Below are 12,476 nucleotides of genomic sequence, written 5' to 3'. Positions count from 1 at the left end.
TTGGAGAACATTTAAACATCATAACAGCCCACTTTGCTGTTGATGGCTTTTTAATCCAACACATTTTTGCTAATGCACACATCTTACACAGTTTAACTCCACATGCTGCTCTGCCATACATCACAGTTCTTTGCCATTACATTCTCAGTGCGATATGCAGTGTGTTTTCCTTACTTTTTTTTAATAGACAGTAAGCAGGGCCTGTCATTCGCCCCTTTTCAGAATGAATATCCAGAGGTCAAGGGTCAAGACCAGGTTCACTTTGGCACATATGGGCGATGGACAGCTGTATGCAAAACCCCATGGATGAGGGAGTCCAGGAGCTTCTGTGCTTCACAGGCAGGTGTGTATCCACAGAGATTTTAATGCAAGGTTGAGCTCAGGTTTAGGTCGAACAGAAGCATGCATAACATTTTAGCATTTCTACTGTAATGGTAACAATGGCTCTCTGCAGAAGAAGTTGACATAGACACACAATGGTGGGAATCACACACTGTGGACACCCGCCGACACAAGAGGGCTGGCACGAGATCCTGAGTCTCAAGGCTAACAGGTTCACAGAAAGGCCTAGTGATGGTAGTCCTTCTTACTGTGGGGACGGTTACCCAGGACTTTGTCGATATCCGAGGCCACTTGAGTGGTGATCTTTGGAAGAACCTGTCAGTGAGAATGTAATCCATATGATGTAACTATTAAAAATGCAGGCAACAGAATCAAAAGTTCAACGTCATTATTTACTCAAAATGAAAATTCTTTCATCATTCATTATACTGTACTTTTTTAAACAATATTTTTTTGACAAACAAAATAAAATAAAAATACACTAGCAAATTAATTTAAACTTAATATAAACATTCAAATGTTTTTCATAAAAATCCATTATTACTATTGTTAAACAAAAATAAAACAATATAAAAATAATTCTTATTTTATTGTGTATTTTTTTAAATAATTAAAAAAATTGCAATAAAATGAATTGAAAACAATACAAACATAAAAGATTTATAATTATTATTATACAAAAATAAAACATTGACTATTAGTAACGTAATAATTTACTCAAAATTCTTTCATCATTCACACCCTCATGTGTATCAAAAATTCATATATTTCTTATTTTATGTTTTTTTTGTATTTATTCATTTTAGTAAATGAAAGTAAAATATTATGGATTCCTTTTATTTTTGTGTTAACTTCATTAAAAGTGGTCAAGCTGGTTTTTTAGAATATAGTAGCTGCTGTACTAGATCTAACTAGTTTGACTAAAGGACCTTTCACACTGAGTGAAACACGATAAAGCGAAGCGAATCGGCGATGAACGGTACTTTCACACCAAGCGCAAAACGATTGATTGCCTTCGACAAATTAACGCCTGAATGATAGCGCCACGCTGATCGAAAATGCATTTAACACTTGCACACGAGGCTTTAACACATTTGAACCTTTGGCTTTAAAGGGACAGTTCACCCAAAAATGAAATGAAATTGTCATCATTTACTCACCCTCAAGTTGTTCGTTCTTCTGCTGAACACAAAAGAAGCTATTTTGAAGAATGTCGGTAACCAAAAAGTTGATGGACCGCATTGACTTCCATAGTATTTTTTTCCCATACTATGGAAGTCAATGGAGCCCATCAATGGTTTGGTTACCCATATTCTTCAAATTATCTTCTTTTGTGTTGTAAACTATCCCTTTAACCTCGTTCGCTGCACAACATACAACAGTAAATTAAGATAAATAAAGTTTGGTACTACTCCAGAAACACAAACAATCTATAATGCTTACGACTTTATTAAGATATTAAACTCACCATCGATTCCCATTTTCTCTGCAATTCCTTGCCACAGAACTACTTTTTTGTCAATGTTTTTGTAGTCGCTGTGACATTTATTTAAAAGTTCTCTGTTCTCAGACATGATTGATCACGGCCCTGTCCCAAATGGCATCCTAAGCCCTTGCGATCTTCCTCCGAGTCCACACTTCCACAAGTCCACACGACTGCAAGTGCACATGAAGTGTGACTTTTGGGACAGGACCAACAAGAACTCAACATCCATTCTCTTCTCTCCTCCGGTATACTTTTCTTTGGTTTTTACACTGGTTTTTAAAAATGCTTTCTGTTCTATAGCGACACTAATCTCGCCTTTTTGTGTGGCTCCAAGCACGTGATCTAAATCTAAAATTTAATCGGTTGTCCCGTTTCATCGCGGGGCGACGGGGAGAAAAACTGACACACTGAATGGAGAAAAAAATCCTCATAGATCTATTGTTTCAATTCAAGAGTGTCATTGCGTCACTTAATCACGCTCAATGTGAAAGACCCTTAAGATGGTCTCAATCAGTGGTTCTCAACCGTTTTGACTTCATTGCCCATTGTCCACAACAAAAAGTTTTCTTGTTGTTTCTGATTTACTGATTAAGAATTTAAAAAATATTTATTATTCACTATTTCTACCTAATTAAATTTTAAGATTAAGATTAAAAAAAAAAAAAAGAGTCTTTTCAGGTCTGAATTAAAATATGAAATATCTGGATTTTTAATTGTTTAATTATAAATGATTTAATACTTGTTTTGTTTTCATTTTATTGAGGCCCCCTTGGAAGTTTGCTGAGGCCCCCTGATTGAAAACCACTGGTCTAAATAGTTGTCCAACAATTTCGCCAAGCTAGAAACCATGTAAAACCATCTTCTGTCTGAGGCTTTACCAGTAGTTAGATCTTCCATCAGTGAGTGAAAGTTTGCCATAGCACATAAAAATAGCATCCAGTTATATCCTGTTTTTGATGTTTTAAATGTAAATGAACCATGTGAGATTCAGAAGTAAGGTGTTAAGAGATAAGAGCAGAGAGCTGTAGAAGGTGTGACAGTGTATTTGAGATGTTTTGATAAATCTCTTGCCTGTATCGCCCCCAGGTTTTCAGTGAGCTGTGCAGGGTTGGAGGTCCCCAGGAGAACCGAACTCACTCCTTCATTACGGAGGCACCAGGCTACAGAGGAACACGGAGAACAGATGTATGAGGGATCTGTGGTTTGGTCCTACAGTATATGTATGAAAGTTTCAAGCCAGTGAATCATTGGAATCTCCACTGAGCTGGTGGGATTTTGATCGTGTGCTGCAGCCAAAGGTTTGTTCATACAGGTATTTTTAGCAGTACTTTTTTAAACAAACTTTTTTGTATTGTTTATCAAACTATTTAAATTAAAATATGAATCAAAATACACAATAAAATAACATTTCAAACAATTAATACAAACAATATATTTTTAGAAAAGATTTATTATTATTACTAAATAAATAATAGAACAAAATCACCATTTTCTAATTTTAAACCAATTAAAGAATTAGAATTAAGAATTTTACCCTCCACAGCTACAAACTTCTATTAAAAACACATATATTAAAACTGTAAAAAGGCTTCCAAATGGACCAAAGCATGCCAAGTTAGTTTTTCATTAGGTATGTCATTTTAGTAGTATACAGCCACGTACTGTAAAGTGTCAGGAATGCAAACCACATTTAAATAAAGGAGTGAATCCCCTAAATTATTCTTCCGTGCGTGTGCGTACGGAACACGACTCACTCCCGAAATTGCGATGACAGCATGGTAGCCATATCAAAGTTCTGGCGTCTCGCGTGTATGGTATCCGCTATTTTTGACGAAAGTAATATTACAAAGGCCAAAGACTTGTTATGTTCTGAAATTTGAACTAAACCACCGTATAGAAATGCATCATGTTTTGTTTCTGTTTGTAAGGCTGCTTCGCACATCGTTGCCATGTCCATTTATAAGCGTTTTTGGGTTTGTTATTTGGGTTTGGTTCATAAAGCGATCAAGTTTATGGAGATTAAATAAATTGAGTTCCATTTAATTTGTTCAAAAATAGGTAAATACATATAAGCCTCCAACAACAACAACAAAAAAGTATTCAGAAACAACTCAAAGACTTGGTGATTTTAAAGCCCTGTGGGTTACGTGCATAAAAGAAAATTCAGCCTTTTACTTATGTCTGTGCTGCGTATGACAGAACAGTCTGAGTCACTCTGGCATTGATAATATGTGGCACATTGTGACAGTTGAAGTGAAAATTAGTGAAGTTCTTTTGACCTACCGATGGCAAGTTGTGTCAGGGTACAGCTGAGCCTCTCAGCGATGTGGGTCAATTCCTTAAGCTTCGCCTGCTGCTTTCTGCCATCCTCACTCAGAATCTTCTCCTTCAGCCACTGATACGGCTGCACGGAGAGAGAGAAAGTGAGACGACCACAGCAAACCTCCCCTGACAGACCTGCCACCCTCATAGCTGGATACTAACTAAAGGTGTAATTTATTCACTATAGGCCTTATGGAGCCCCGTCCCTTTTCAGCGCTGTGCTTTTTGAGTTCTGTCTCCCAGTTTGTATTTCCATTACATGAAGGTAAGATCTTACAGATTTATGAATGAACCGCTCGTTTTAAAATCTTCCCGGTCTACTGACATTTGTTATGACATCCACTTCAAACATTACAATGCTCATGATAACTTTCGTTAACTCTACAATAAGTAAATCCACTTCATCAGCTAATTCAACAGCGATGCCATAGAAATATACAGAGCTACCGCAAAAACGGAAGTTCAAAGACAAAATTCTAAAGATGGTTTCACACTTGTTTCTCTGCCGCATAAGGTCTATATGAGCTCCTAAATCACTTCATCCAGTGACAGACTGTCCTGTTTAACTCTTGTTTTGTTCTTCAGTTGATTTGGAATATATCTGCTTTACACCAAAATCTGGCACTATTTCAGTTGGATATGGTTCAGTTTACTCAACAGATATCCATCCTTATGTCATGAGGATATTGCCATGACACAAGATTAAAGTACCTTCAAAGAGGCTCTGGAAGATTCTGGGATGCCATTTTCATATTTTCCTGTGATGATGCCACAGGCCAGAGGAGACCAGGACACTACTCCAACACCTGCGGTACAAGACATATTTTAATACAATTTTAAGTCCATTTTAAGGTTAATCATGGGTGTTTATGTGTGCGTATTTATGTAGAATATGTGTTTGTTTTTACCAATCTTATGATAAAGCTCTGGCAGTTGCATCTCCACTTTATCTCTCTGAAATAAATGATACTCGGCCTGTTCACACACAGGTGGAATCAGATTAAACTGCCTCGCTACAGAATACGCCTCCTACATGGAGAGAAAGACATGACAAAAAATAAAAGAGAATAATTTGTATTCTCATATTATATTTGAGAATAATAAAATGTTTTTGGGGTTTACTAGAATAGGTTTTCATGCTTAAATGTTCAAAAACACATTATTTTTCACATATTTGACATTGTTGCAGCACCTCTCCTCCCAGTCTGTCAGTAACGCTTTGTTTAGTTCTGGTCTCTATGGCCCTGTCCCAAATGGCGCACTTCATGTGGACTTTCGGTCTCGTGGACTTGAATTGCGCGTGCTCGCTGAGTCTACGAGTCCGTAGGTCGTCCCATTCAGCATTTTACCGCTCTGAAGTGTGCTCAGCAGCGCCCCCTTTGTACCCTTGAAGCGGTCTTCCACGAAGCCCGCATAGATGCAGGCTCCACGCACTTTAACTACCCAGGAATCCTTGCGAAAGGCCAATCAGACAACAGATGGGAGGAGATTTCACTCACGGATAATTGTTGACATGGCTGAGAAGAAAATATTACTGTTTTTATGACCTAAATGTACATTTTACCAGTTGTTACCTACAGTTTATACAAACATTATGGTCATCGACCAGTGGTTGATGTCTCAAACATAATAATAGCGTGTTTAATAATACGATCGCATTATGATTCATTAAATAAATAGAACCGAATGGCAGGGCTTTACTGAGTCATATGTAAACATAGTATGAATATTGAAACCTGTAAATTGAAAAAAATATGTTTAAATTATGTTTTAAAATTGTAATCTTAGTTCAAATGGAACATTATGTATTATTATGTACAACTGTATACATAATTTAAATAAGCATGATTTATCTATTGTCTAATGCCCAGGTGATATGCACAATATCAAAATATAGAACTGTAAAATTAGGCTGTGTAGTGGACATGCAGATAAGACGTCGGAGCGCAAAAATGTGATTTCTCCTGTCCAACAACAACCAGACCGTTATTTCCGGCATGCCGAGCGAGTCTGTCCCAAAAATACCTCTCAATGTGCCCTCGTGGACTCGCGCCAAGGGCCCTATAGGTCTGCACTACATGACGTCACCAAAGTGTGGACTCTGAGGAAGTCCACAAGTCCGGAGTGTGCCATTTGGGACAGGGCCTATGAAGCCCCTCCATCCATAAAAGTGCCATGTGCTCTGATTGGCTGGACCAGTGTGTTGTGATTGGTCAACCGATTTGAACGTGTTTGGGAAATGTTATGGCCCTTACCATAACTACGAGTTTCAACCTATGGTTTCAACACACTACTAACCAACCAACTGAACCAGGCCTCGCCTCCTTTTTTGCATATGCCTTGAGCAGGAATTATTTAAATGAGGAATATTGTGAAGTGTTCATTCCCGGAAGAAAACTGAAACAGCTGCTTAAGGTCCTTGCACACTGAGTCTGAAATTTCGTATTCGTCATTCAGTGGCTCTGATTTGTCAAAACACCTCTCAATGCTACAGACGTGAAAAACACAGACAATTGAACCTGATCCGAATTTTTTTATGACGGACGAAAGTTTCGGAGGCAGTGTGTTAGCGTGATTTACATAACGTGTATTCAACTTTATTTTTATTTTGTATTGTGTGACGTCAATCTTATTAAATATTCCAAATAAACTCCCCCACTAAAAATACCAAAACAGTGCCCACACTGTCAGACAAATATTAACAGAGCAACAAAACAACTAAACAACCAAACATGCTTGATGAAAGGCTTAATATGAATAAAATATGACAATATAAAACAATTGCATCATCAGGATTGACTTAAATCTCAAAAGGAAGCATTAAGGAAAGAGTGCACAGAAGTTTGTCCTCTCCACTCACCATGATCTCCATAGCTGACCAGCGTGACGTGCCCCAGTACATGGACATACCATGGTTAATGACATGCGTCATGGCTCTCACAATCTCTGAAACACACATGTACAGACAAAAATATCAGCCAAGCTTTTGGAATTAGTTTGCTCTAGATCCAGAGAGTCTGCTCACCATTAGATGGCGCTATCTACATCCTCTCCTTGTGCAGAGTGACTGGGCTTGTTTTTTCAGAAAGTCATTTAAAACTATGGGAATTCCCAAGATGCATACTTTGCACTTATAATTTAATAATTGATTTACATGTCCAGTTGTACATGTGTATTATTTTAATTCCTTTTTTTGTAAAAGGATACTTTGCATTGTTACACAAATGCCCATAACATGACAAAGGAAATAAGGGTAAAGTATTGTAGCAACGAAGAAGGACAACACCATTTTTTTTTATGAAAATGATTCTGCAGCATTGGAGATCAAACCTATCATGTTTATATTAAGGGGACCATGAATTGCAAAATACAATTTATTCTACTCTTAATAAATCAGATAATATTAAAGGGATAGTTAACCTAAAAATGAAAATTCTGTCATAATTTACTCCCCCTTAAGTTGTTCCAAACCTGAATGAATTTCTTTCTTCTGCTGAACACAAAAGACATTTCGAAGAATATGGGTAACCAAACAGTTGATGGGCCTCATTGACTTCAATAGTATGGGGGAAAAAAATACACGGAAATCAATGAGGCCCATCAAATGTTTGGTTACCCATATTCTTCAAAATATCTTCTTTTGTGTTCAGCAGAAGAAAGAAATTCATTCAGGTTTGGAACAACTTGAGGGGGAGTAAATTATGACAGATTTTTCATTTGTGGGTGAACTATCCCTTTAAATTGGCTTATTTAGCCATGTTTTGGGAGGCTTATTTTGGGATTGTGTTGTCAGAACAGTTTGCTTGTTTTTCCTGTGAGATCTGGCAAAACTGACAGAGTTCCACAAAGGATAAACGCTAATAATGCAGAAGAGCTGAAGCTATTTCACAGACTTCTGATTTAACAGGATTAAACACGAGGAGCATTTCAGCAGTAAACTGACACGACGGCTCTATATCTCACTAAGCAAGTTGTATTGTACAATAACTTTAAATGTCTCTGTATCATATATTCAAGCATATCAGCACAACTGTATCCATTCCAAAAGGTTCTAGACATCCTAATGAAAGAAAAATATTTTTCTATCATTTACACATTCTTTGTTGTAAGATAATTCATTCTCAATACATTCATTAATTTAGTTGAATTTATTTAATCATGCATTATATCAGAAACTTTCACAGCTGATGCTGTGCAGTCCTAATAAAGTATAGCAATAACATCCTAAAATTCAGAACCAGGTGAACTGGTGAACTGAACTGGGTGCTAAAAGCACATGCAAATATACCACCAGAGAATAACAAATGGGCATCAATATTATGAGTTATATATATAAATATATAAAGAATACAAATATTTTTATTCATTTTACTCGATGAGTTATAATAAGGATAATGGTCTGCATATGGTCTTTAAGAGGAGATGGGGCATATTGAACTTTAACACACTAAGGAAGGCTCAGTGTCAGGACATTTGTGTTTTATCACCTAGTGGAGTTTAATAAAGAGGAATTTAACTATCCGTCTGTTTGCAGACCATCAGTCCTTTTTTATAGCTTACACTCCTGGGCGAAAACTGGGCCAAGCCATAAATGGCAAAACATTTAGTGGTCTTTTAATGGTCTTTATCTATTTTAGTCACAAATCAAGTAAACTTGTGGGTAAACTTGCAGACAGCTTTTTACAGAAAGCAGAGTCAGTGTTGTTCCAATGTTGATGGCTTCAAACAGTTCATGCTGAAAAACGTCTCCCAGTTCGTATAATTTAACGTGAGAGCTTTAATAAGGTTTAAATCTGGACTCTGACCAGGTCAAAACATGAGCCTGATGGACTTGTTCTCAAGCCACTTCTTGGTTGTCTTTGCATTCTGGGTAGGAGCATTGTTTTGTTTTTATGGGAGCATTGTTTTTATGGTTTTTATTACAACCACACTTTATGGGCAAATAAATAGTTGCTTCCTTAAATTTTTAAGTACAATTAACTTGGATGTTTGAGTCATTTCAACTTAAATTACATTAAACTGACTTAAAAAAAATTTGTTGAATCTTGTATAACTTATTAAAAAAGGTTAGAAAATTGACAAATTAACTTATTTTGATGAGTTAAAGCAATATAAAAATATGTTGTTATAACTTATGATCATATAATTTTTTACAGTGTACAATTTCTAATGAGATCATGTATAATGATAAATAGAAAAGAAAAATCATGTATCATGCCCACAGTCTTTGTTTCGTCATATGCTTGCACACGATATCAGTGTGTACATTTGACAGAGCGCCACTCTAACACCATCTGCTCTGAAATCCTCAAGGCATTATCCTGTTCTGCGCCATTACCAGTGGAGCACTTTTACTGCTGTTACTCTTCAGCGGTGCTTTATAGCTTTTGGACAAGAACAGCGAGTACAAGATTTGCTCAAAAACCTCCGTCATTGAGTTAATAAAGCTGCTTTATTGCTTCATCTTTCAGATTTTCATGTGCAAAGAGCTGCTTTTCTCTGTCTCATCAGTGTTTTGACTCAAGGCGCTTCACTGAGGCCATTACTCTGCGTCCACTGAGTCTGCATTTCATCTTCACATGCCACCAGTGAATGATGTCTGTGGGGAGCTCTTTGTCTGACAGTGGTGTAGCAGGCCTGCCCTAGTCTCATCAAATGCCACGCATGAGGACCAACATTTTGTTCACTGACTGTCTGAACTTCTGCAGAAAAATTGGAACACACTTGCTAAATCTGGCAGGCTCTAATCTGATTGGCTGGCATTAATCAGTCCACCTAGATATAAGAGATTGGTGGCGCTAACAGCTAACGCCGTCTTTTTGCTGCTGGTAGAGAAATCCATTTTCTTTATGTTTCTGTACTTTTTAACAGTTTGTGTGTCTTGTGGTGCTATGCCCCAACATTTAAGTGATTCTTGTTCTCAGTGGTCAAATACGATAGGCCGATCAGCTGAATAGTGGGTTGCGCCACCTAGTGTGTAGACGTGAATTAGCCAAAGGCGAACAATCATTTCACGTTTGGTGTGAAAGGACTGTTATCTTCACTTTATCGACGCTGGTCGCTCATCGCTTTTCTTGTCTAAGTGGGCAGGTCATAGTCCAATGTGGACCAATCCTGTAAGACCAGGGCTGCTAACTGCATACATGTGAGAAACAAAAGAACTTATGAGAAGGAAAATAAGGCAAGAGAAGGTGAAAATAGATAATAAATTATATATATAAAAAAAAAAAACAGGAGAAGCCAAATTTACCTCAGTAGCCTACATAATGAAAATGAAAGCCCACACCCACTCGCTCATTACAAACTCTGTACAAGTGAAAAGAAATGTGTGTGGGTGAGAATGGAGGAAGTGAACGTCAGCTAAGCACAACAATACATCTGCTCAAGAAAAGAGAGAGCAAGACAAAAACACAGGGAACCAGAGGCACATGCCAGTGAGAACAAAAATGAATCATATAGCTTCTTCTAACCAGAGACTGTGAACTCTAGCTCAATTCTGCTGGATCTCTCAGAACATCCAGTGGAACCCTGAAGTATTAATCTAATGTAATGTGAATGTCTGGGGTTTCTGCAGTGCGTAGGCTGAAGTGTGCATGTGCAGATGCGTCACGCTCAAGTGTCCCCTCAGATTTTTGAGACAAGTGGATTTTGATTGCAATTTCCCAATAAATCTTGTTGTAGGCAAAAGAAAATGTAGGGGAGAAAAAAGCCTTTCAAGCTCAGTCACAATTTAGCTTGGTTTATTAAGCTCACAGTGCATTAATGTTAACAAATACAACTTCTGATTTTAATAATGTATTAGTAAATGTTGAAATTATTGTAAGACTGGAAAAACTGGAAGAGAGGGCAACTCTCTGAGAAAACAAAGGAAATTAATATCTGAACTCTCTTGCTATATTAACATCCCCGTTCCAGACATGATCACACTTGAGTTGATCATCTCCCAATTTACAATTCTCTCCCTTCCCCATCTCGTCTCTCTCTCTCATGCTGAGATCCCCTGAAATTCACCCAAACATCTATATTGTTTAATGTGAAAAATTATCATACAACACTATCTAATTGATGACTAGTCTATTCTTGGGCTATGATTTAGACATCTATTACATTTTCACTGACAGCCCAAATTTTGCCTGGTTTTAGCCTAGACATCTGGGCTGTGTTTGGACGGTTATTAGACATCTTTTAAACGCAAAATTGCTTGCTGGGTACATGTCTGGTATCATTTGAAATGTCTCAGTGCAACTGGTACAAAGGTCTCATCCCCAAAGAAGTAAACCAAAAGGTAATCAAGTTTTTAAGAGTTTAGAGATATCTTGCTTACAGAGGAGGGTGGATCTTTCATGCAAATAGCATCCTGTCCTCAAAAGGTGTAAACTCTGGAGACCGTGATTAATGCAAATTCCCATTGTTAGCATATGTTTAGGTTTCTTTCTTGGTCTGAGTATATAAAGAGATGTCTCAAGAGGCTCGGGGCGATTTGTGATGAGATCCGCCCGTAATGCTGAGTGCCTTTCAGACACTCAGCATTATGAATTTCCTGTGTCAGGTACATATTTTACTCTCTCTGAGCATTTTATGTTATTGTATTGATTATCTCTGAACTTATAATGTAATTGATCCATAACAAATTGTTTACATTTGGATTTTATAACTTTATAATTATATGAATGCGACTGTCTATTTTATGACTTACTCTGAAATGATTATGTGAATGCGACCATCTAAGATATTAGCCAAATTACTTCTGTTTAGTGACCCGAAACTGATAAGTTTGTGATCGTGGGCCCACATATATGAACGGCCGCGGTGTGAGGACCCTGTGCGACTTTGGCACCCGAATGAACGAGGATAATAAGAGTAAAGAGTTAAATAGAATAATCAAATGTGCTGCTAAACTATTATATAAATGACCAATAACTAATTGGCATTCTAACCTAAATTCGAGATGGTGATAAAATGGAGACAGATAAAAGCTGAATTGGAATCAAATTATTTTGCCATGCTGAAAAGACAGTAACACGCAGTAAACCTTCACCCGCTTATCGGAAACTGTCATTGGACCTATAGACGGCCTTACATTATTATTATTATTCATATTTGTAATAAATGCAGTAGAAGTATTGTTCATTCTTAGTTCTTGTTAAGTAAAGTAGTTAACTAACGTTAACTAAAACCTTGTTAAGTGTTACTGAAATATGATTACAATTTAAAATAACTGTTTTCTAATTTAATACATTAAAATAAGATATAAAAAAAAATAAAAAAAAATTATTTGATGGAAAAATGTTCAGCATCATTACTCCAGTCACACAATCCTTCAGAA

At 37.0% G+C, this 12,476-nt stretch overlaps 1 protein-coding gene across 2 annotated transcripts in view; it reads right to left on the bottom strand.

Moving 5' to 3' along the window:
• Positions 1–332: 332 nt before the first annotated feature.
• The window catches only part of kcnab1b (potassium voltage-gated channel subfamily A regulatory beta subunit 1b), a gene marked incomplete at its 5' end in the record, with an annotated part of 54,148 nt that continues 42,004 nt past the window's right edge, over positions 333–12,476 (bottom strand). For both annotated transcript variants that reach the window (XM_082173629.1, XM_082173628.1), the window contains 6 exons: positions 333–657; positions 2,900–2,988; positions 4,112–4,232; positions 4,862–4,956; positions 5,059–5,179; positions 7,011–7,096. In XM_082173629.1, the coding sequence (XP_082029755.1) occupies positions 568–657; positions 2,900–2,988; positions 4,112–4,232; positions 4,862–4,956; positions 5,059–5,179; positions 7,011–7,096 (602 nt within the window). In that variant the 3' untranslated portion in view covers positions 333–567. The remainder of the gene's footprint in view (positions 658–2,899; positions 2,989–4,111; positions 4,233–4,861; positions 4,957–5,058; positions 5,180–7,010; positions 7,097–12,476) is intronic.

The sequence above is a fragment of the Leuciscus leuciscus genome, assembly GCF_965113295.1.
Source record: "Leuciscus leuciscus genome assembly, chromosome: 6".
NCBI classification, from domain to species: Eukaryota; Metazoa; Chordata; class Actinopteri; order Cypriniformes; family Leuciscidae; genus Leuciscus; species Leuciscus leuciscus.
The sequence above is the reverse complement of the archived record's forward strand: the minus strand, read 5'-3'. Positions and strand labels throughout refer to the sequence as shown.